This window comes from Oncorhynchus mykiss, chromosome 9, assembly GCF_013265735.2.
Source record: "Oncorhynchus mykiss isolate Arlee chromosome 9, USDA_OmykA_1.1, whole genome shotgun sequence".
NCBI classification, from domain to species: Eukaryota; Metazoa; Chordata; class Actinopteri; order Salmoniformes; family Salmonidae; genus Oncorhynchus; species Oncorhynchus mykiss.
Genome location: NC_048573.1, coordinates 66,493,570 through 66,516,002, shown reverse-complemented (window position 1 = coordinate 66,516,002; position 22,433 = coordinate 66,493,570). Strand labels below are relative to the sequence as shown.

The 22,433-nt window shown below is 42.9% G+C and overlaps 1 protein-coding gene across 1 annotated transcript; it reads right to left on the bottom strand.

Moving 5' to 3' along the window:
- On the bottom strand, nucleotides 1-9,527 carry LOC110532709 (myosin light polypeptide 6). The gene is made up of 6 exons (XM_021616807.2): nucleotides 9,381-9,527; nucleotides 8,935-8,962; nucleotides 6,965-7,108; nucleotides 4,604-4,777; nucleotides 3,056-3,133; nucleotides 1-738 (listed from the first exon to the last, which is right to left on the bottom strand). Exons 1-6 carry the CDS (start codon nucleotides 9,510-9,512, stop codon nucleotides 710-712), a joined length of 585 nt encoding a protein of 194 aa, XP_021472482.1. The 5' UTR covers nucleotides 9,513-9,527; the 3' UTR covers nucleotides 1-709.
- Between the last annotated feature and the right edge of the window lie 12,906 nt (nucleotides 9,528-22,433).

Here is a 22,433-nt window from a genome sequence, read left to right as displayed (position 1 = left end):
TTTCAGTTTTAAAAAAAATATTTTATTTGAATGCTGCAACAATAAAGGGAGAATAAAACAAAAATCCACTGAACATTGCATTTGTACATCAGCATGATTGTATGGCTTCATATACATATTGGCTAACAAACTGCATAGCAATAGGAAGGGAGACATTGCCAGCCAAACAAGACTTCGCTAGCCTGGTCTCAGATCACTTTGTGCTGTCTTGCCAACTACATTGCTGTTTAATGTCATGGCAGAGTTGGCAAGACAGCACATACTGGTCTGGGACCTAGGCCAACAATAATAGGTAATTGGTCACCCACCACCACAACGCGGTCCCTTCCCACTGACTCAGCTAAGCCATGTATTGTATCACAATAATCATTGTCCAAGTGTAGGTATTAAGTAGCCTGGTCCCAAGACAAACAGATCTGGAACCAGATTGAATTGTTTGTATCTGGGAATGTTAATGCAGGTCACGCCAGCAGCACACAAGCTTCTAGTTACATGCAAGTTGGTCTTATTCTTAATTGAAAGAGCCAGGCCATTAACATAGCTTGGGTCATCATGGTCTGAACGTGGGACTGTAAAGGACATGAAGACATAATACAATAAAGGGAGCAGGCAGGAGGAGAGGGATGGAAGCTAGTTGAATATGTACCAGAAATAAAAACAGGGTGAAATAAACTAACAAAGAAAAGGAAGGAATGTTTCTTCTTAATCTTCAACCGCTCATGACCATCCGGACGAGTTCTGTGACGGAGAGAGAGAGATGAGACCGAGAGAGGGAAAGAGAGAGGGAGAGAGATGAGACCGAGAGAGGGAAAGAGAGAGGGAGAGAGATGAGACCGAGAGAGGGAAAGAGAGAGGGAGAGAGATGAGACCGAGAGAGGGAAAGAGAGAGGGAGAGAAATGAGACCGAGAGAGGGAAAGAGAGAGGGAGAGAGATGAGACCGAGAGAGGGAAAGAGAGAGGGAGAGAGATGAGACCGAGAGAGGGAAAGAGAGAGGGAGAGAGATGACAGCCCTCATTTTGACATCAGCACAGACAACTTCCAGGATGACCGTTTCAGACAATGTGTGGAGCGATCGAAAGAGCAGGAGAATTCAATTCTGGATGAGTCGTCAGGCAAGATACAGATCAGGGGGAGACAGATTGGGGGCGCTAAAGTACAGGGAGATCTTAGCTACAGCTTCATTGTAACTCTGTGGTTAACAGGAGTGACTGGTCTACTATGGGAAACATGGTCCAAATGAGCAAAATTATAAAACTATGTAACTACATAATGTGTAAAGTATGAAATGGGGCTTTCACATAAAAACTCCACGGCAAACCAAGGCCTATTTTGGTCCCGCAAAGGTGGTCAAATTACATTAGCATTATCTAGCAAGCTCTGAACACCCAGTAAAACAAACACTCTTGCTCAGCATGTACAGTTGAAGTCGTAAGTTTAAATACACTTAGGTTGGAGTCATTAAAACTCATTTTTCAACCACTCCACTAATTTCTTGTAAACAAACAAATTAACAAAACAACAAAGTCAAGGTATTGGAGTGGCCATCACAAAGCCCTGACCTCAATCCCATAGAAAATCTGTGGGCAGAACTGAAAAAGCGTGTGCTAGCAAGGAGGCCTACAAACCTAGCTGTACACCAGCTCTGTCAGGAGGAATGGGCCAAAATTCACCCAACTTATTGTGGGAAGCTTGTGGAAGGCTACCCAAAACGTTTGACCCAAGTTAAACAATTTAAAGACAATGCTATCAAATACTAATTGAGTGCATGTAAACTTCTGAACCACTGGGAATGTGATGAAAGAAATAAAAACATCACTCTACTATTATCCTGACATTTCACATTCTTAAAATAAAGTGGAGGATCCTAACTGACCTAAGACGGGACATTTTTACTAGAATGAAATGTCAGGAATTGTGAAAAACAGAGTTGAAATGTATTTGGCTAAGGTGTATGTAAACTTCTGACTTCAACTGTACAAACTATCCCTCTAAAAGAGGGAATCTCAATTGTATTTCCTTGATTCCACTCTCCTCAAAACACATTGGAAGACAAGGTCCAAGGTGAGCGGACGCGAGGAATCAAGGACACACTTGAGACCCTCTAGTTCTGTAGACAGATGGGCTGCCCATACACATGCAGAGAGATGAGCATGCCTCAGCATGCTCAGAGTCTCAGTCCACCATGAGTCAAAACCTCCAGTTCAGACCACACAACATCGCTCTCACCAGGCTTTCCCACTGCAAGAGCTTTTATATTTGGCAAAAAAACTTGAACAGCTTGATACTACCAAAAGGGACCCTAGATCAGGAGACACATTCTTACTTTGATTAATAGACAATGTGTGGTACAGTAATGCAAGGACGATCTGTGACTAACAATTTACACCCAGAGTTGATGTTGGGTTACTGTCTTCTAAGAGCTAGTGCGTTCTATGTTCTAGCGCGTAGTTTAGAAGACTAAGCAGGACAGCCTAGGTAGAGCACTGTTATACCCTCTGCAGCCTGACCCGTACCGGCTCTCAGCCCGACACGTGACGAATAAAGGCTGTGGAGAAAGTCACACAGCATGTTACAAACTCTTTGTATTCCCATTCTGGTCCGATCACCCAACAAGACGTTGTGTTGTATTATAGTACTAGCACCACCTCAGTCCAGGTCTTCAGCTGACCGTTTCATCAGTACACAATACCAATATTTGACTACTCAACTGTTAATGCAGACATTTCAATAGTTGGGCATTTAAGCAGGCTCTAAAACAGCTGTGTTTGCATCTTCATTCTGGTACACACTGTAGCCCAGCAAGCTCCCCCCGACAGCTTCTATAGTACATTACCTATCCACACACAGCAAGGAAACATGCACTGTCATGCAAGGGCAGCGGTCCATAACCAGATGAGCTCCCTGGGTTGCACTTAGGTGTTACTTACTGAAGAGGTGTAGTAGTGGTGGTGTAAGGGTTTAGGGTGGTGGGATCATTACATCACATTAACCTAGTCCAGTTATAGCTCATCCTGTTGTCTCCGTCCATCATTCTGTTTTTACTATTTTTCTCACCTTCATAGTTGATACAGCCATTAGCGTCCTCGTGTCCAGTAAGAAGTGTCTCTACCTCCTCCTCCGTCATCTTCTCCCCTGAAAGACAGAGTTATAAAAAGCAAGGAAAATACACTACACGACCAAAAGTATGTGGACACCTGCTCGACAAACATCTCATTCCAAAATCACGTGCTTTAATTGAGTTGGTTGCCCCTTTGCAGCCTCCACTCTTCTGGGAAGGCTTTCCACTAGATGTTGGAACATTGCTGATAGGACTTGCTTCCATTCAGCCACAAGAGCATTAAGTCAGGTCGGGCACTGATGTTGGGCAATTAGGCCTGGCTCGCAGTCAGCGTTCCAATTCATCCCAAAGGTGTTCGATGGGGTTGAGGTCTGGGCTCCGTGCTGGCCAGTCAACTAAACTGTTCCCACAAAGTTGGAAGCACAGAATTGTCTAGAATGTCATTGTATGCTGTAGCGGTAAGGGGCCTTGCCCAAACCATGAAAAACAGTCCCAGACCATTATATTCCTCCTCCACCAAACTTCACAGTTGGCAACATGCATTGGGGCAGGTAGCGTTTTCCTGGCATCCGCCAAACAAGAATTTGTCTGTCGGACTGCCAGATGGTGAAGATTGGTTCTCTGGAGTGATGAATCAGTTTCCACTGATCCAGATTCCAATGGCGGCGAGCTTTACACCACTCCAGCTGACGCTTGGCATTGCGCATAGTGATCTTAAGCTTCTATGCGGCTGCTTGGCCATGGAAACCCATTTCATGAAGCTCCCGACGAACAGTTATTGTGCTGACGTTGCTTCCAGAGGCAGTTTGGAACTGGGTAGTGAGTTTTGCAAACGAGGACAGAGGATTTTTACGCACCATGTGCTTCAGCAATCAGCAGTCAGGTTCTGTGAGCTTGTGTGGCCTACCACTTCGCGGCCGAGCCGTTGTTGCTCCTAGACGTTTTCGCTTCAAAATAACAGCACTTACAGTTGACCGTGGCAGTTCAAGCAGGGCAGAAGTTTGAGTTGGAAAGGTGCCACGTTGAATGTCAACTGAGCTCTACAGTAAAGCCATTCCACTGCCAATGGCGTTTGCATGGCTGTGTGCTCGGTGTTATACACCTGTCAGCAACAGGTATGGCTGAAATAGCCAAATCCACTAATTTGAAGGGGTGTCCACATACTTTTGTACATGGTGAATGACATTTAGCAGCCAATTTTATCCAAAGGGACTTGCAGTGCTTATATTTTTGACGTATGGGTGGTGCAGGGAATCAAACCCACTATTCTGGCATTGTAACGGAGCTACAGAAGACAATGTGTAGTGGTGTTCAGTTTGAAAATAACCTTTTACCAGAAAATGTCTGGTTCATGTTACATATTTGTGTTGTGATAAACTGAATCGATTCATCAGAGGAGTCAACCTTGCAGTATATTTTGGCAATCATTTTTAGAATCAACTTCCAAATTAGATTATTTTGATCAGTGATTTAAATCTTGCGGATAAAAACACATTGTAAAAAGATCTCTCTCAGACCTGAAAGAGTAAAAGAATGTAACTAACCTAGTGTGGTGAGGACGTGCCGTAACTCTGCCCCCATTACAGTTCCGTTGCCCTCCTTATCGAAGACACGCAGTCCCTCAACAAAATCCTCAAAGGAGCCCTGGTCCTTATTCTTAGCGATGGCCTGCAGCATAGGAAGGAACTGCTCAAAGTCGAGCATCTTGTGGTTCATCTCTGAAAAAATGTAAATGGAGGAAAATCGATGAATTGATGATATGAATGAACACGGGTATACACCTCACAACCCTTTTAACCCATGAGTCGTCACTGGACAAAAAGGTGGTCAGTGCACCTGATAAGGCCCTTGCTTGTGAAAATTGGAAGAACCCAAATCCAAACAAGTTCTGGTAGAGACATATAGGGGTCAGTAAAGGTTGGCTGTACAAACTAACTCATGTAGACATCTTAGAAAGCACAACCTAAAAACACTTCCTGTTTCTCATTCTTGTAAAAGCTAATTATATGATTTGAGATTCTCAGGGATGCATCGGTGCAATCAGTAGGACACAGAATAAAATATACTTAACAAAAATATAAAAACACAACATGTAAAAAGTTGTTTCATGAGCTGAAATAAAAATGCCAGAAATGTTCCATATGCACAAAAAGCTTATTGTGCTCAAATTGGTTTACATCCCTGTTAGTGAGCATTTCTCCTTTGCCAAGATGATATGCCACACTTGTCAGGTGAATGGATTAAGAAGCTGATTAAACAGCATGATCATTACACCTTGTTCTGGGGACAATAAAAGACTACAGCTGTCTCAAATTTTGAGGGAGTGTGCAATTGGCCTGCTGACTGCAAGTGTAACAGATGTGAAATGGCTAGCTAGTTTGCGGGGTGCGCTCTAATAGCGTTTCAATTGGTGACGTCACTCGGCTCCGAGACCTTGAAGTAGTCGTTTCCCCTTGGGTAATGATGTTTTGTGGGTGTCAGTTGTCGATGTGTGCAGAGGGTGCCTGGTTCGAGCCCAGGTAGGTGCGAGGAGAGGGACGGAAGCTATACGGTTACATTTTTTAAATATCTTTTTTTATTTTACCTTTATTTAACTAGGCAAGTCAGTCAAGAACAAATTCTTATTTACAATGACAGCCTACCGGGGAACAGATTTTTACCTGCTCAGCTCGGGGATTCGATCCAGCAACATTTCGGTTACTGGCCCAACCACTAGGCAATCCAGCTCATAAAGTCATACATATATAGGTAGGAGCTACCGAATGTCATGTTTGGTGATTCTGGACAAGCGAATGTGAACGAGAGACATTGTGTAAATGAACAACGTTTTGACACATGCTTGTCTGAAGGAAGAACAGTACTGGCTCTGGAGCAGCATGTGTACATGCTGTGTATGGGTGGAGTCTGGAGTCGCTAGGCCATCGGGCTTGTCTGCTCTGAGAAGACAGGGGGAGGAGCAGACAGGCTAGAACAGAGGAGAAAAAATGCAAGAAACTCAAGCTGCAGTGGCAGCTGTATAGATAACTCATCCAAAGGGCTTTGACTTCTCAAACACGGCAGAAAGCTAACACAATATGATGCCCCGTCAACTTATCTAAGTAAGTGGCTGAATTAATAACAAGTTAGTTAACACGACCCTTAGGTTTACCTCAGAATTTTTCCTTTTTCAAGCAGAAAAAAGAAGACGCATAAGAAATATCTTGCTGTGTTTTGCAAACAGATATAAAAATGCTTATTGCAATTTCTGTTTGGTATCAAACATTTTGTGCTTCAGTTGCACTTCTTCACTCGATGAGAATTTACCAAAGGGCATTCTACTTTTCTCTGTGTAGCCAGTCTACTTTTCTCCAGTAAAATGCAAGATGAACTTTAAGCAAAAACAATAAGAAATGTAGTTGTAGTTTAAGGTAAACATTAGAAATATGATGGCAATGCATAGTTTTTGCAACAAAAAAACCTTGCTTTTTCATTGTAAGCCCATTTACATGTGGCTGCTAGCCGAATAGAACTACACTTTGTCATCCGATGACAATGAAGCTATTTTCTGCCAAATGTGTTGCAGTAATGTATCTTCTGTGAAGGAAAACTATAGTTACATGTCCCTGATCACTCTGTTGAAGCCAAAAAACACTTCACTTTCAATATAAAAGCGACCCTTGTCAATACACAATTGGACTCACCTGCTACCTGCTTCTCCCGTTGTGCTATTTACTAAAAAACGCGTGACTGTTATGGGGAACTACGGTAAGCTTCATAATGTAAAATAATGTGACGGGGGAAACGGAGAACGCAATCTGCTTTATCTCCCAACTGAAGGTATTTACTTAAAAAGTAGCTACAAATAGTTCAATGACTTCAAATAAATTGTTTCAACAGTACACCTCCCAAGCCTAATTGTATCTCACCTTCAGCCTTGGGGTTACCCAGGACCTTGAGGACCTCAGAGTTGACAGGATTCTGTCCCAACGCCCTCATGACATCACCACACTGACTGTAGCTGATCTTTCCATCACCGGTTCTGTCGAAGAGGAGGAAGGCCTCCTTAAACTCTGGAGGAGGGAGAGAAAGGGACAGGTGAGTGTCTGTCTGTATGACCATCCCTTTTCCTCAATGCCTCACCTCCCTCTCAAGGCTCATTGGAGGAAGGCCAATGGAGGGTCATTGGATCATCTTCTCTAATGAGAGAGGTGAGGATTGGAGGGGAAAAGAAATGAGTGAGTGTATAAAAGATGTTAAAATGGCTGAGGGGGAAAAACAGCAAACATGTTGGAAACTGATAAAGTAGGAGATAGATTGAATGGTACAAAAGAAAATCTGTCCTTATAGTCCAACAACTGATAATGTGCATCACTTCACATAAGTTATTTTAGCTAAAACTGTTAGCTAGCACACACACACACCACACACACACACCTTTGTTCACCAGGTATGTCACTTCACATTAATGTAAATGTATCTACCCAGGATAATTGGGTCCATTGTTAAGGTTAATTGAGTTCAGGGACATAGATGGGTTGGGGGGGGGGGACTGAATTTAAATGGAATTGACCACAACCCTTCAGGGTAGGTCTATGGAATATCCCTTCAGGGTAGGTCTATGGTATATCCCTTCAGGGTAGGTCTATGGAATATCCCTTCAGGGTAGGTCTATGGAATATCCCTTCAGGGTAGGTCTATGGAATATCCCTTCAGGGTAGGTCTATGGAATATCCCTTCAGGGTAGGTCTATGGAATATCCCTTCAGGGTAGGTCTATGGAATATCCCTTCAGGGTAGGTCTATGGAATATCCCTTCAGGGTAGGTCTATGGAATATCCCTTCAGGGTAGGTCTATGGAATATCCCTTCAGGGTAGGTCTATGGAATATCCCTTCAGGGTAGGTCTATGGAATATCCCTTCAGGGTAGGTCTATGGAATATCCCTTCAGGACCCTAGGAGGCAGACAATGGTATGTTGTGGAACTTTTTCCTGTTCTCAGGAATGTGCCAGCCTCTTCGTTCCATTTCCCAACACCATATAAAGGTAGTGGAGGAGAGTGGGAGGGAGAGCTGTATTATGCCAACAATTATTAAACAAGCCAGGGAGGAGAGAGGACCAATCTACTAATCTGTTTCTAACTCCACAAAAGGAAAGGTAACACTCCAGGGGACAAGCTAGTTTCGATAGCATGGAAACGTTTGTGGTACATGGGAATGGTACAACTGGGAATGCATGCAGTTTGATGCAAACTAACTAGTATATGGTATGCAAAAGGAGGATTCTCTGTCTATAGATATGCACCTACACACGAGGTGCCGATTACTACCTCACATACTAGACCTGAGTTTACTAACATGGATAGAAAGTCTGTTTATAGCTATTTTATTCCCAACTATTGACAGGGGGAAAAAACAAACAGGAAATAGACATGACACAACAGCCTAAGCTCACTGAGTGTCTTGAAATATAGCAGTGACACTGTACTTGTAGGCTAACATCTATGGTGTGCCTACCGCAACTGTATCACACCAACAACATGCCTTTCAACACTGTTAGATTAAGGTCCCAGATTTAAGGGCGAAATGTTAGGGTCCTTCACCAATGACTCACCGTGTATTTGATCCAGGTTAAACTCAATCTGGAAAGAACAATCAGTTGCATATGGAGTTTGAGAAAACACAGAGGACAGAAAGGAAATAGTGCTAACTTTGCTACAATAGAGGAATGACAGACAAGGCATAAAGCAGATGAGTCAGACGAGCAAGGAAGAAACATTAAAGTGGCATCTGTCTGAGTTGAGGATTGCAGCATGCAAGAGTTGGTTTAGTTAAAGTTTTGGGAAAGTAACTAGCTACAGTAGTTAGCTAGCTAATCTAGCGAACTAGTTTGTAACTCACCCATGATTTGATCTTCTGAGAAGTCAGACTGTTCAAAGAAAGATTAAGTTAGCTATGATGTTGCTCAACCCTGTGGGCAAGGACCAGTGGTTGCTAGTTAGCCCAGCTAACTAAAGTTAGCTAACTTGACAGACAACTTTCTATCACACCCTTACCTAGTTAGGAACTAGCTACTAGTCAGCAAGAGAAAGACTAACATCTGTGGGACAGTTGGAGACAGGGGTAATTACAGTTACTGGTATATCAACGAGCTAGCGTTACTACTATACAGTAATGGCAAGTAGCTAACCTTGGCTAGCTACGATAACGCTAACTTGCTGGTTCTGCTCAATCAAACTGGCTATCTACTTGTTATCTAGTTCGACAAACAATTCCGAAATAATAATACAATTTCGAGTAGCTAGCTAGATAGCTAACTATTTAATCAGGGTTATTGAAGAACCCACCATATCTGTAGATGTTCGAGTGTGTCGGGAGGTGGAGGAATGTGACAGGTCGGAGGGGAGTGAAATATCAACTAATGCCGCGTTCAAAACCATTGGGAACTCAGGAACTCGAGGATCTCTGACTTCCGACATCAGTGCATTCAAGACAACTGGGAACTCGGAAACAAACGATCTTCGACTTTGAAAATAGTTTGAAACGGTAATTCAACTCGGAATTCCTCTTTCTAGCACTCCCACTTTCCGTCCTGAAGAGCACTGACGTATTCATTTGACCTCTTATTTATCCGAGTTCCCAGTCATGAAAGTGCCATAGCACTAGCACAGCCCCAGCAGTGTTAATTTCGCGTCATAGCTCTGTGCTGCATCTGCGCTGTGCGCATAACTATGGACAGTGCAGCGTTGGAGTGGCCTGTCCATGGTAACACTGTTAGAAACTGTTATAGACTGTTATAGTACACTACTATTGTGTTAAATTTTGGTCTGTGACAAAAATGGTGTTGGATTCCTTAGGTCCATCGATTAGCTCATACCTAGTCAGCCAGGTATGTGGGCCACAACCTGTCTAATTCACCCGATCAATGAGGACGTAGTGCCTTGGGGTGTATACAGTCTAGGGGTTTGTTGACCCTTTTATAAACTCTAGCAACACAGACACATGCTGCCGAGCACTAATTCCAGTGATTGACTTGGGCAGAATCTCACCGGAGCTGAGTACCAAAACCTCACATTTTCTGCTGCTTGAACTCCTGTTCCTATAATTGAATATTGTCTCAAAAGTAGTGGAGCTCCTGCACCTTAATATAAACAGCACCGGCACCCAAAATGAGCACTGGCACCTGTTTCAGTCCAAGTCAAGCACTGACTAATTCTATTGCAAAGTAAGTAGCATTGATGAGAGCGAAGCTATGCATGTTTCACAACAGAGTGACAGTGCTAATGTGGGTGACTGAATATAGCCCTACCAAGTGCCCTGCCCTACCCTTCTTATAATCTTATTCTCAGGATGTACAGTACCAGTCAAAAGTTTGGACACAACTACTAATTCCAGAGTTTTTCTTTATTTTAAAAATGTTCTACAGTGTAGAATAATAGTGAAGACATCAAACTATGAAACAACACATATGGAATCATGTAGTAACCCACAAAAGTGTTAAACAAATCAAAATATATATTTTTTATGTGAGATTCTTCAAAGTAGCCACCCTTTGCCTTATTGACAGCTTTGCACACTCTTGGCATTCTCTCAACCAGCTTCATGAGGTAGTCACCTGGAATGCATTTCAATTAACAGATGTGCCTTGTTCATTTGTGGAATTTCTATCCTTCTTTATGCATTTGAGCTAATCAGTTGTGTTGTGATGTGGTAGGGATAGTATACAGAAGATAGCACTATTTGGTAAAAGACCAAGTCCAAATTACGGCAAGAACAGCTCAAATAAGAAAAGAAAAACAACAGTCAATCATTACTTTAAGACATGAAGGTCAGTCAATCCGGAACAATTAAAGAACTTTGAAAGTTTATTCAAGTGCAGTTGCAACAACCATCAAGCACTATGATGAAACTGACTCTCATGAGGACCGCCATAGGAAAGGAAGACCCAGTGTTACCTCTGCTGCAGAGGATAAGTTAATTCGAGTTAACTGCACCTCAGATTGCAGTCCAAATAAATACTTCACAGAGTTCAAGTAGCAGACACACCTCAACATCAACTGTTCAGAGGAGACTTCATGAATCAGAACCATGGTCAAATTTTGCTGCAAAGAAACCACTACTAAAGGACACCAATAAGAAGAAGAGACTTGCTTGGGCCAAGAAACACGAGCAATGGACATTAGACCGGTGGAAATCTGTCCTTTGATCTGATGAGTCCAAATTTGATATTTTTGGTTCCAACCACCGTGTCTTTGTGAGACGCAGAGTAGGTGAACGGATGATCTCCGCATGTATGGTTCCCGCCGTGAAGCATGGAGGAGGAGGTGTGATGGTGTGGCCGTGCTTTGCTGGTGACACTGACTGTGATTTATTTAGAATTCAAGGCACACTTAACCAGCATGGCTACGACAGCATTCTGCACGAATACACCATCCCATCTGGTTTGCGCTCAGTGGGACTATCATTTGTTTTTCATCAGGACAATGACCCAAAAAACACCTCCAGGGTGTGTAAGGGCAATCTGACCAAGAAGGTGAGTGATGGAGTGCTGCATCAGATGACCTGGCCTCCACAATCACCTGACCTCAACCCAATTGAGATGGTTTTGAATGAGTTGGACCGCAGAGTGAAGAAAAAGCAGCCAATAAGTGCTCAGCATATGTGGGAACTCCTTCAAGACTGTTGGAATAGCATTCCAGGTGCTACTATTTGAGAGAATGCCAAGAGTGTGCAAAGCTGTCATCAAGGCAAAGGGAGGCTACTTAGAAGAATCTCAAATCTAAAATACATTTAGATTTGTTGAACACTTTTTTGCATACTACATGATTCCATATGTGCTATATCATAGTTTTCATGTCTTCGCAAATATTCTACAATGTAGAAAAATAGTAACAAATAAAGAAAAACCCTTGAATTAGTAGGTGTGTCCAAATTGTTGACTGGTACTGGACATATGAAAATGCGGCAGGGTCAAGGTTATATCTCTCCTGGAGAGAACTGAGTGCATTCCCTCCCAGAGGAGGTCAGACAGTCACAGACAGATTCTATTGCACTGCTCTAGTTTTCAACTCATCTTTATCCCACAATGATACTGGTAGTTTGGTTCCTATTAGTCTCTGATTAAACAATTGGAAGAGGATTTGAAAGAGGATTTGTGTCATCTGTTTTGTAAGCACATCATGATATTGAGAAACATAATTTGCGATGCTTTGCAGCTTTACCATTTCCTATGACAAAGCAATAGTAATGAATTAAACATTTTCAAAATTGATTGATTGTTTGCATCTCAAGGTATAGACTATCACTCTGCCTACATTTCAGTCTATTATAAGATGGAACATTGGGCTATTTTTAGTATGCCCTATTATAGCCATATTAGTCATCATTGTATTTTTAAGCCTGCATCCCACATTAGCCCTGACAATGCTGTGCACACACACACGCACGCACGCACGCACACACGCACACGCACACACACACACACACACACACACACACACACACACACACACACACACACACACACACACACACACACACACACACACACACACACACACACACACACACACACACACACACACACACACAGAGAGAGAGCTGGGTGCTGTGGCACTCACCTCCATGGTGCTGGGGTCAAATGGAGAGTCAGAGGGTCGCAGCATCCTGGGTCTCTGCTCTGGAGCTGACCTTGGCTGGGCAGGGTTAGCTGAGGGCAGGCAGGGGAAAGGAGGCCCCAGTCTGGGCTGCTGGGCCACAGGCGATGGAGACTTCTTAATGGACGGTTCTCTTTTAGGGGCCATTGCTGGAGTCCGGAACAGTGCTCATCTATCTTCCTCTCTCTATTTTTTACTCTGGTGGTAACTAATGTGGATGCTGAGAAGAGTGGATGCACAGAGAGAGAGAGAGAGAGAAAGAGAGAGAGATAGAGAGAGAGAGAGGGAGAGAGAGAGAGAGAGGGAGAGAGAGAGAGAGAGAGAGAGAGAGAGAGAGAGAGAGAGAGAGAGATCAATAGAGATAGGGAGTCAGTCGAGAGAGATAGAGAGAGATAGAGAGAGAAAGAGAGCTATAGAGAGAGAGAGCAAGAGTGCGAGAGAGAGAGAGCGATGGAAAGAGAGGAATATGGAGAGATCCTGGTTGTATAGAAGAGAAGAACATGTGAGTGAGGCTAAAGCTGAGGCGTAGGAGTGGAGATGAGAGGGAGAGTAGAATGAGGAGGTGGGTGCAGCTAGAGAGAGAAAGCCGAGCTGTATGACTCCAAGCACATGCTTTAATATGGGTTAGAAAGACAGGCGCATGTGTGGGGGAGTCAGTGAGTATGCTTGTTTGTATAAGTGAGCTCATTATTCAAGTATTATTATACACGTTATTATACACATAAGTGGCAGGTGTTTTATCACCAATACACCTGCCACTAATGATATTTTTAAGGGATTTGTGTGTGTTGTGTGTGTGTGTGTCTATTTGCGTATTAAAATAAGACTTGATACAGCCAGAAAGCTAATAACAGAATGTTCTATTTTGTAATCTTGAACAATATATGTTCTATTTCGTAGCCAGGTTTTCCCCCCTCGTGCTTCCTTCCTGTTGTTCCTGTAGGGATTCTAAAATTTGACACCGATGCCATGAGAAGAAACTGAGGTCTTTCTCTCTCTGTCTCCCTGTGTGTTTCTCTTTCTCTGTTTCTGTGTGTGTGTGTCTCTCTTGCTCTCTCTCTTGCTCTCTCTCCAGCTACAGTACAGTATTCTATGGAAAGGGCATTGTGTGAAATCGACCATAGATTTGTGCACGATTGAGATACTCTCAAAAACACTGTTCTCAGTGGAAGTGCAAGTTCACCCCTGTGTCGATGATTCATCCTGAAACTGGCTGTGTATTATTCCATAGGATAAGCAGATCATTTATCAAACATGAATATGGTACTAATCAATCATTTTGGGTTCAGCAAGGTGTTCAGGTCACCAAATAATGTAATATAAATTTAACATTTAACTTTCGATGTGACTCGTATTTAATGTATTTTGACCAAAAGTATTTATAGGATTCTGATATAAGTTAATTTACAAAAAATGTATTTTATATGGCATGTGGATGTAGTTTCTATGGCAGATGAAGTTGACTGCAATCCTGTCGATTGTGAGGATATGTAATGGCTCTTTATCTGCTTCTTCATTTGACCCATTGCACACAATGCAGTTACCTGCACATACCACTAGATGTCAGTATTGCTCAAGCAGCACTCATGGACCCTGTTAAATAGGAGAGAATAGTTAGGTATTTAGATGAATGCATAGATCATAGAGATCATATGTCATTAGTTTACAGTTATGGCTAATGTAACCTTAATCGGGGCTTAAACCTTCCAGTAATTAAACAAATCCAGTAATTAATTCATGTGTGATGATGACATTGTGATCTGTTGCACAGAAGTGAGCTTATCTCTGAGAGCTCACATCAATTTCACTGTAAATCAAATCAAATCAAATTGTATTTGTCACAACAGGTAGACGTTACAGTGAAATGCTTACTTACAAGACCTTAACCAACAATGCTTAAAGAAGTTTTAAGAAAAAAACATACAAATAAATGTTAAGTAAAACATAGATAAGTAAAAATTTAAAATAGAAAATAAAAGTAACAAATAATTAAACAGCAGCCGTAAAATAATAAGCGAGGCTATATACAGGGGGTACCGGTACAGAGTCAATGATACCCGGGGAGAGGTTATATACAGGGGGTACCGGTACAGAGTCAATGTAACCCGGGGAGAGGTTATATACAGGGGGTACCGGTACAGAGTCAATGTAACCCGGGGAGAGGTTATATACAGGGGGTACCGTTACAGAGTCAATGATACCCGGGGAGAGGTTATATGCAGTGGGTACCGGTACAGAGTCAATGTAACCCGGGGAGAGGTTATATACAGGGGGTACCGGTACAGAGTCAATGATACCCGGGGAGAGGTTATATACAGGGGGTACCGGTACAGAGTCAATGTAACCCGGGGAGAGGTTATACACAGAGGGTACCGGTACAGAGTCAATGATACCCGGGGAGAGGTTATATACAGGGGGTACCGGTACAGAGTCAATGATACCCGGGGAGAGGTTATATACAGGGGGTACCGGTACAGAGTCAATGTAACCCGGGGAGAGGTTATATACAGGGGGTACCGGTACAGAGTCAATGATACCCGGGGAGAGGTTATATACAGGGGGTACCGGTACAGAGTCAATGATACCCGGGGAGAGGTTATATACAGGGGCTACCGGTACAGAGTCAATGATACCCGGGGAGAGGTTATATACAGGGGGTACCGTTACAGAGTCAATGTAACCCGGGGAGAGGTTATATACAGGGGGTACCGGTACAGAGTCAATGTAACCCGGGGAGAGGTTATATACAGTGGGTACCGGTACAGAGTCAATGTAACCCGGGGAGAGGTTATATACAGGGGGTACCGGTACAGAGTCAATGATACCCGGGGAGAGGTTATATACAGGGGGTACCGTTACAGAGTCAATGTAACCCGGGGAGAGGTTATATACAGGGGGTACCGGTACAGAGTCAATGTAACCCGAGGAGAGGTTCAAGGAAACTATTTATCATTTAGCTATATTCAGAAATAAAACGTAGAAGTATAAATCCTCACAAAATGTGACATTGCAGTGAATGACATTTTCAAATAATATGAACAGCAAAGCACCTTCCACAACAGTTGAACCAGTTATTATATGATCTCTAGTCTATTTAACAGTGTTAAAAATGGCCACTATTGGCTTCTTCTGTAGTTCTAAATTTACCACTATTGGGGTTTCCGCTCTAATTGACGAGGCTCTGCTAAACTAACTAGTGTTCTCCTGTATGTAAACAGTGTTGTGAATGTAGCAGATGGACAGACGGACAGATGTTATCATCAGAACGTTTACAACCTGAGCTGAACTCCCAAAATAGACCCCATCTGTTGCTCCTGTGCCCCATCCCTCCCTCTGCCCTCCCCTCCCTTTCCTATTCTCCTCCTCCGTCACTCTCTCAATCACTCCCACCAATTTCAATTTCAGTTTAAGGGCTTTACTGGCATGGGAAACATATATCAACATTGTCAAAGCAGGTGAAGTAGATAATAAAAAGTGAAATAAACATTAAAAAATGAACAGTAAACATTACACTCACAAAAGTTCAAAAGGAATAAATACATTTCAAATGTCATATTATTTGCAAATAGTTAAAGTACAAAAGGGAAAATAAATAAACATAAATATGGCTTGTATTTAAAATGCTAATTGTTCTTCACTGGTTGCCCTTTTCTTGTGGCAACAGGTCTTCTAATCTTGCTGTTGTGATGGCACACTGTGGTATTTCACCAAATAATTGATCAAAATTGGGTTTGTTTTCAAAAGGGAAATATGTGTCTCTAATATGGTCATACATTTGGCAGGAGGTTGGGAAGTGCAGCTCAATTGCCACCTCATTTTGTGGGCAGTGTGCACATAACTTCTCTTGAGAGCCATGTCTGCCTACAGCGGCCTTTATCAATAGCAAGGCTATGCTCACTGAGTCTGTACATAGTCAGTAACAGTGGTCAGGTGTACTCTCTGTTTAGGGCCAAATAGCATTCTAGTTTGCTTGGTAAATTCTTTCCAATGTGTCAAGTATTTATCTTTTAGTTTTTTCATGACTTGGTTGGGTCTAATTGTGTTGCTGTACTGGGGCTTTGTGGGGTCTGTTTGTGTTTGTGAACAGAGCCCCAGGACCAGCTTGCTTAGGGGACTCTAGGTTCATCTCTCTGTAGGTGATGGCTTTGTTTTGGAAGGTTTGGGAATCGCTTCATTTTAGGTGATTGTAGAATTTAACAGCTCTTTTCTGGATTTTGCTCATTAGCGGGTATCGCCGTGCATTAATTGGTGTTTTACGCTCGTGGCCAAAGGTTTTGAGAATGACACAAATATTCATTTTCACAAAGTCCGCTGCCTCAGTTTGTATGATGGCAATTTGCATATACTCCAGAATGTTATGAAGAGTGATCAGATTAATTGCAATTAATTGCAAAGTCCCTCTTTGCCATGTCAATGAACTGAATCCCCCCCCAAAATTATACTGCATTTCAGCCCTGCCACAAAAGGACCAGCTGACATCATGTCAGTGATTCTCTCGTTAACACAGGTGTGAGTGTTGACGAGGACAAGGCTGGAGATCGCTCTGTCATGCTGATTGAGTTTGAATAACAGACTAGAAGCTTCAAAAGGAGGGTGGTGCTTGGAATCATTGTTCTTCCTCTGTCAACCATGGTTACCTTCAAGGAAACACGTGCCGTTATCACCGCTTTGCACCAAAAGGGCTTCACAGGCAAGGATATTGCTGCCAGTAAGATTGCACCTAATTCAACCATTTATTGGATCATCAAGAACTTCAAGGAGAGCGGTTTAGGGCGCCCAAGAAAGACCAGCAAGTGCCAGGACCGTCTCCAAAAGTTAATTCAGCTGCGGAATCGGAGCACCACCAGTACAGAGCTTGCTCAGGAATGGCAGCAGGCAGGTGTGAGTGCATCTGCACGCACAGTGAGGTGAAGACTTTTGGAGGATGGGCTGGTGTCAAGAAGGGAAGCAAAGAACCTACTTGTCTCCAGGAAAAACATCAGGGACAGACTGGTATTCTGCAAAAGGTACAGGGATTGGACTGCTGAGGACTGGGGTAAAGTAATTTTCTTTGATGAATCCCCTTTTCGATTTTTTGGGACATCCAGAAAAAATCTTGGCCGGAGAAGACAAGGTGAGCGCTACTATCAGTCCTGTGTCATGCCAACAGTAAAGCATCCTGAGACCATTCATGTATGGGGTTGCTTCTCAGCCAAGGGAGTGGGCTCACTCACAATTTTGCCTAAGAACACAGCCATGAATAAAGAATGGTACCAACACATCCTCCGAGAGCAACTTCTCCCAACCATCCAGCAACAGTTTGGTGACGAACAATGCCTTCTCCAACATGATGGAGCACCTTGCCATAAGGTAAAAGTGATAAGTGGCTCGGGGAACAAAACATCGATATTTTGGGTCCGTGGCCAGGAAACTCCCCAGACCTTAATCCCATTGAGAACTTGTGGTCAATCCTCAAGAGGCGGGTGGACAAACAAAAACCCACAAATTCTGACAAACTCCTAGCATTGTTTATGCAAGAATGGGCTGCCCAGAAGTTAATTGACAGCATGCCAGGGCGGATTGTAGAGGTCTTGAAAAAGAAGGGTCAACACTGCAAATATTGACTCTTTGCATCAACTTCATGTAATTGTCAATAAAAGCCTTTGACACGTATGAAATGTTTGTAATTATACTTCAGTATTCCATAGTAACATCTGACAAAAATATCTAAAGTCACTGAAGCAGCAAACTTTGTGTAAATTAATATTTGTGTCATTCTCAAAACTTTTGGCCACAACTGTACAAAGAGGATATTTTTGCAGAATTCTGCATGCAGTCTCAATTTGGTGTTTGCCCCATTTTGTAAATTCTTAGTTGGTGAGCGAACCCTAGATCTCACAACCACAAATGGCAATGGGTTTTATAAAACTGACTTTATAAAACTGACTATTTCGAGCCAGATCCTAATTGGTATGTCAAATTTTATGTTCTGTTTTAATGGCATAGAAGGCCCTTCTTGCCTTGTCTCTCAGATCGTTCACAGCTTTGCGGAAGTTACCTTTCGGGCTGATGTTTAGGCCGAGGTATGTATCGTTTTGTGTGTGCTCTAGCTAGTGTATTAGCTTTACCCATACTTTCCCTCTTTGCTTTAGAGGGAATGGTGATCATCTTCCCCCTTACAAAGGCTTTTGAGGGTCCCATACCATACCCAATGTTTCAGTAGAGACCATCTTCTCTTTAGAATTTCTTTTGAAAGTCTCAAATTCATCATCCTGTTATGTTAAATGTTAATTTAAAACGCAAGTTTCTTCTTCTGACTGTTTCCCTCTGTAATTTAATTTGTAATTACGGCATGATCAGTTAGAGCGGCTATTCCCAAACTGGTGTACCCCCAGGGGTACATGCAATGCCGTCGGGGGTACGGCAAATAAAAATGTGAATCACATCTTCAAACAGTCCATTTAGATTTTTCCGACAGAGCTATACATCTGGGTGATGTTTTTTTCTAGCCTGAGTAGTCTTGTTTCACTGCCAAAATTATTTGAGTGAGAATTAAGACAACTTTCGAGTAGTAAGACATGTATAAAAGCAACAGATACCATTAATAAGAAGTGGCTAGGAGCGTCTTATATGGTGAGTTACTGAGTGGCTAGGACAGGCAACCCCCATACTATTGTGGAGGACTTCATTCTTCCTGCTGCCGCGGATATGGCTGGGACAATGCTGGGGGAAAAGGCCCAAAAAACTATACAGACAATTCCTTCATCAAACAACACTGTTTCATGACACATCAGTAACATGACAGGAGATGTTTTGAAACAATGACTGTTTTGCATACAAGCCAGTGAATTCTATGCGTTACAGCTGGATGAGTCAACAGACGTGGCGGGCCAGGCACAGCTCCATGTATATGTCTGTTACAGCTGGATGAGTCAACAGACGTGGCAGGCCTGACACAGCATCTGGTATATGTGTGTTACAGCTGGAGGAGTCAACAGCCTGGCACAGCTCCTGGTATATGTGTGTTACAGCTGGATGAGTCAACAGACGTGGCGGGCCTGGCACAGCTCCTGGTATATGTCTGTTACAGCTGGATGAGTCAACAGCCTGGCACAGCTCCTGGTATATGTCTGTTACAGCTGGATGAGTCAACAGCCTGGCACAGCTCCTGGTATATGTCTGTTACAGCTGGATGAGTCAACAGCCTGGCACAGCTCCTGGTATATGTCTGTTACAGCTGGATGAGTCAACAGCCTGGCACAGCTCCTGGTATATGTCTGTTACAGCTGGATGAGTCAACAGCCTGGCACAGCTCCTGGTATATGTGTGTTACAGCTGGATGAGTCAACAGACGTGGCGGGCCTGGCACAGCTCCTGGTATATGTCTGTTACAGCTGGATGAGTCAACAGCCTGGCACAGCTCCTGGTATATGTCTGTTACAGCTGGATGAATCAACAGCCTGGCACAGCTCCTGGTATATGTGTGTTACAGCTGGATGAGTCAACAGACGTGGCGGGCCTGGCACAGCTCCTGGTATATGTCTATTACAGCTGGATGAGTCAACAGGCCTGGCACAGCTCCTGGTATATGTCCGTTACGTTGATCAAATAAGGAAGACGTCCTCTTCTGCAAACCCCTGGAAACCAGCAAAACAGGGGAGGATATTTGAAAGTACTGGACAGCATTGTGACATCAAATGGACGTTGGTTGGTATCTGTACTAATGGTGCAAAAGCCATGACAGGCGTGCAAGTAGTTGCTCCCGACAACATTTGGGTACACTGCAACATCCACCGAGAGGCTCTTACTGCCAATGCCTGATAGCTTGAAAGATGTTTTGGACACTACAATGAGTTTTTAAAAAACATTTTGTTAAAGCAAGGCCCCTGAACTCTTGTGTATTTCTGCATTACGCAATGATATGGACAGTGACCATGTAACGCTTTTACAACATACAGAAGTGCGCTGGTTATCAAGGGGCAAATTATTGACACGTTTTTTTTTTAATTGAGAGACGAGCTTTGAGAGATTGAGAGACGAGTTTACTTTGATGACCATAATAGTCACTTGTCTGACTGCTTGCATGATGACGAGTTTCTCACACGACTGGCCTATCTGGGTGATGTTTTTCTCGCCTGAATGATCTGAATCCAGGATTACCGGGACTCTCCGGGACTATATTCAGTGTTCGGGACAAAATTGAGGCTATGATTAAGAACTTGGAGCTCTTCTCTGTCTACATTAACAAGGACAACACACAGGTCTTTCCATCATTGTATGATTTTTTTGTGTCCAAATTAACTCAAGCTTACCGACAATGTCAAATGTGATATAGCAAAGCACCTGAGTGAGCTGGGTGCGCAATTACGCAGGTACTTCCCGAAACGGATGACACAAACAACCCTATTCATTATCCCTTTCATGCCCTGCCTCCAGTCCACTTATGAATATGAACAAGAGAGCCTCATCAAAATTGCAACAAGCTGTTCTGTGAAAATTGAATTTAATCAGAAGCCACTGCCAGATTTCTGGATAGGGCTGTGTTCAGAGTATCCTGCCTTGGCAAATTGCGCTGTTAAGATGCCCTTTGCAACTACGTACCTATATGATTCTCGGCCCTCACAAGCATGAAAACTGAATACAGGCACAGACTGTGTGTGGAAAATTATTTAAGACTGAGACTCTCTCCAAGACAACTTAACATTGCAGAGTTACAGTATGTGCATCCTTTCAAGCACACCCTTCTCATTAACCTGTGGTGAGTTATTCACCTTTTTTGATTAACAAATAAGGTTTATATGTAAGATGGCTAAATAAAGAGCAAAATTATTGATTATTGTTATATAATTATTTGTGCCCTGGTCCTATGAGAGCTCTTTGTCACTTCCCACGAGCCGGGTTGTGACAAAAACTCATTCTTATGTTTAATAAATTTATTGTATGGTATGTGTGTGGCAGGCTTATAATGATGGCAAAAAACAACATTTGAGAGTACGCTGACCCTGGTGCTAGAGGGGGTACACAGCTGGAGGTTGATTGTTTGAAGGGGTACGGGACTATAAACGTTTGGGAACCACTGCTCTAGGGTAATGGTGTCTAGATGTAATTTGTTTTTGTGGTCCTGGCAACCGGACCTTTTTTAGAACACCATTATTTTGGTCTTGCTGAGATTTACCGTCAGGGCCCAGGTCTGACAGAATCTGTGCAGAAGATCTAGGTGCTGCTGAAAGCTCTCCTTGGTTGGGGACAGTAGCACCAGATCATCAGCAAACAGTAGACATTTGACTTCAGATTCTAGTAGGGTGAGGCCGGGTGCTGCAGACTGTTCTGGTGCCCTCACCAATTCGTTGATATACATGTTGAAGAGGATGGGGCTTAAGCTGCATCCCTGTCTCACCCCACGGCCCTGCGGGAAGAAATATTAGTGTTTTATGCCAATTTTAACCGGACACTTTTTGTTTGTGCACATGGATTTAATAATGTTGTATGTTTTTCCCCCCTTTCCATCAATTTCTAGAGCAGACCCTCATGCCAAATTGAATCCAAAGCTTTTTTGAAATCAACAAAGCATGAGAAGACTTTGCCTTTGTTTTGGTTTGTTTGTCAACTAGGGTTTGCAGGGTGAATACGTCGTCTGTTGTACTGTAATTTGGTAAAATGCCAATTCTACATTTTCTCAGTACATTGTTTTCACTGAGGAAATGTACGAGTCTGCTGTTAATGACAACGTAGAGGATTTTCCCAAGGTTGCTGTTGACGCATATC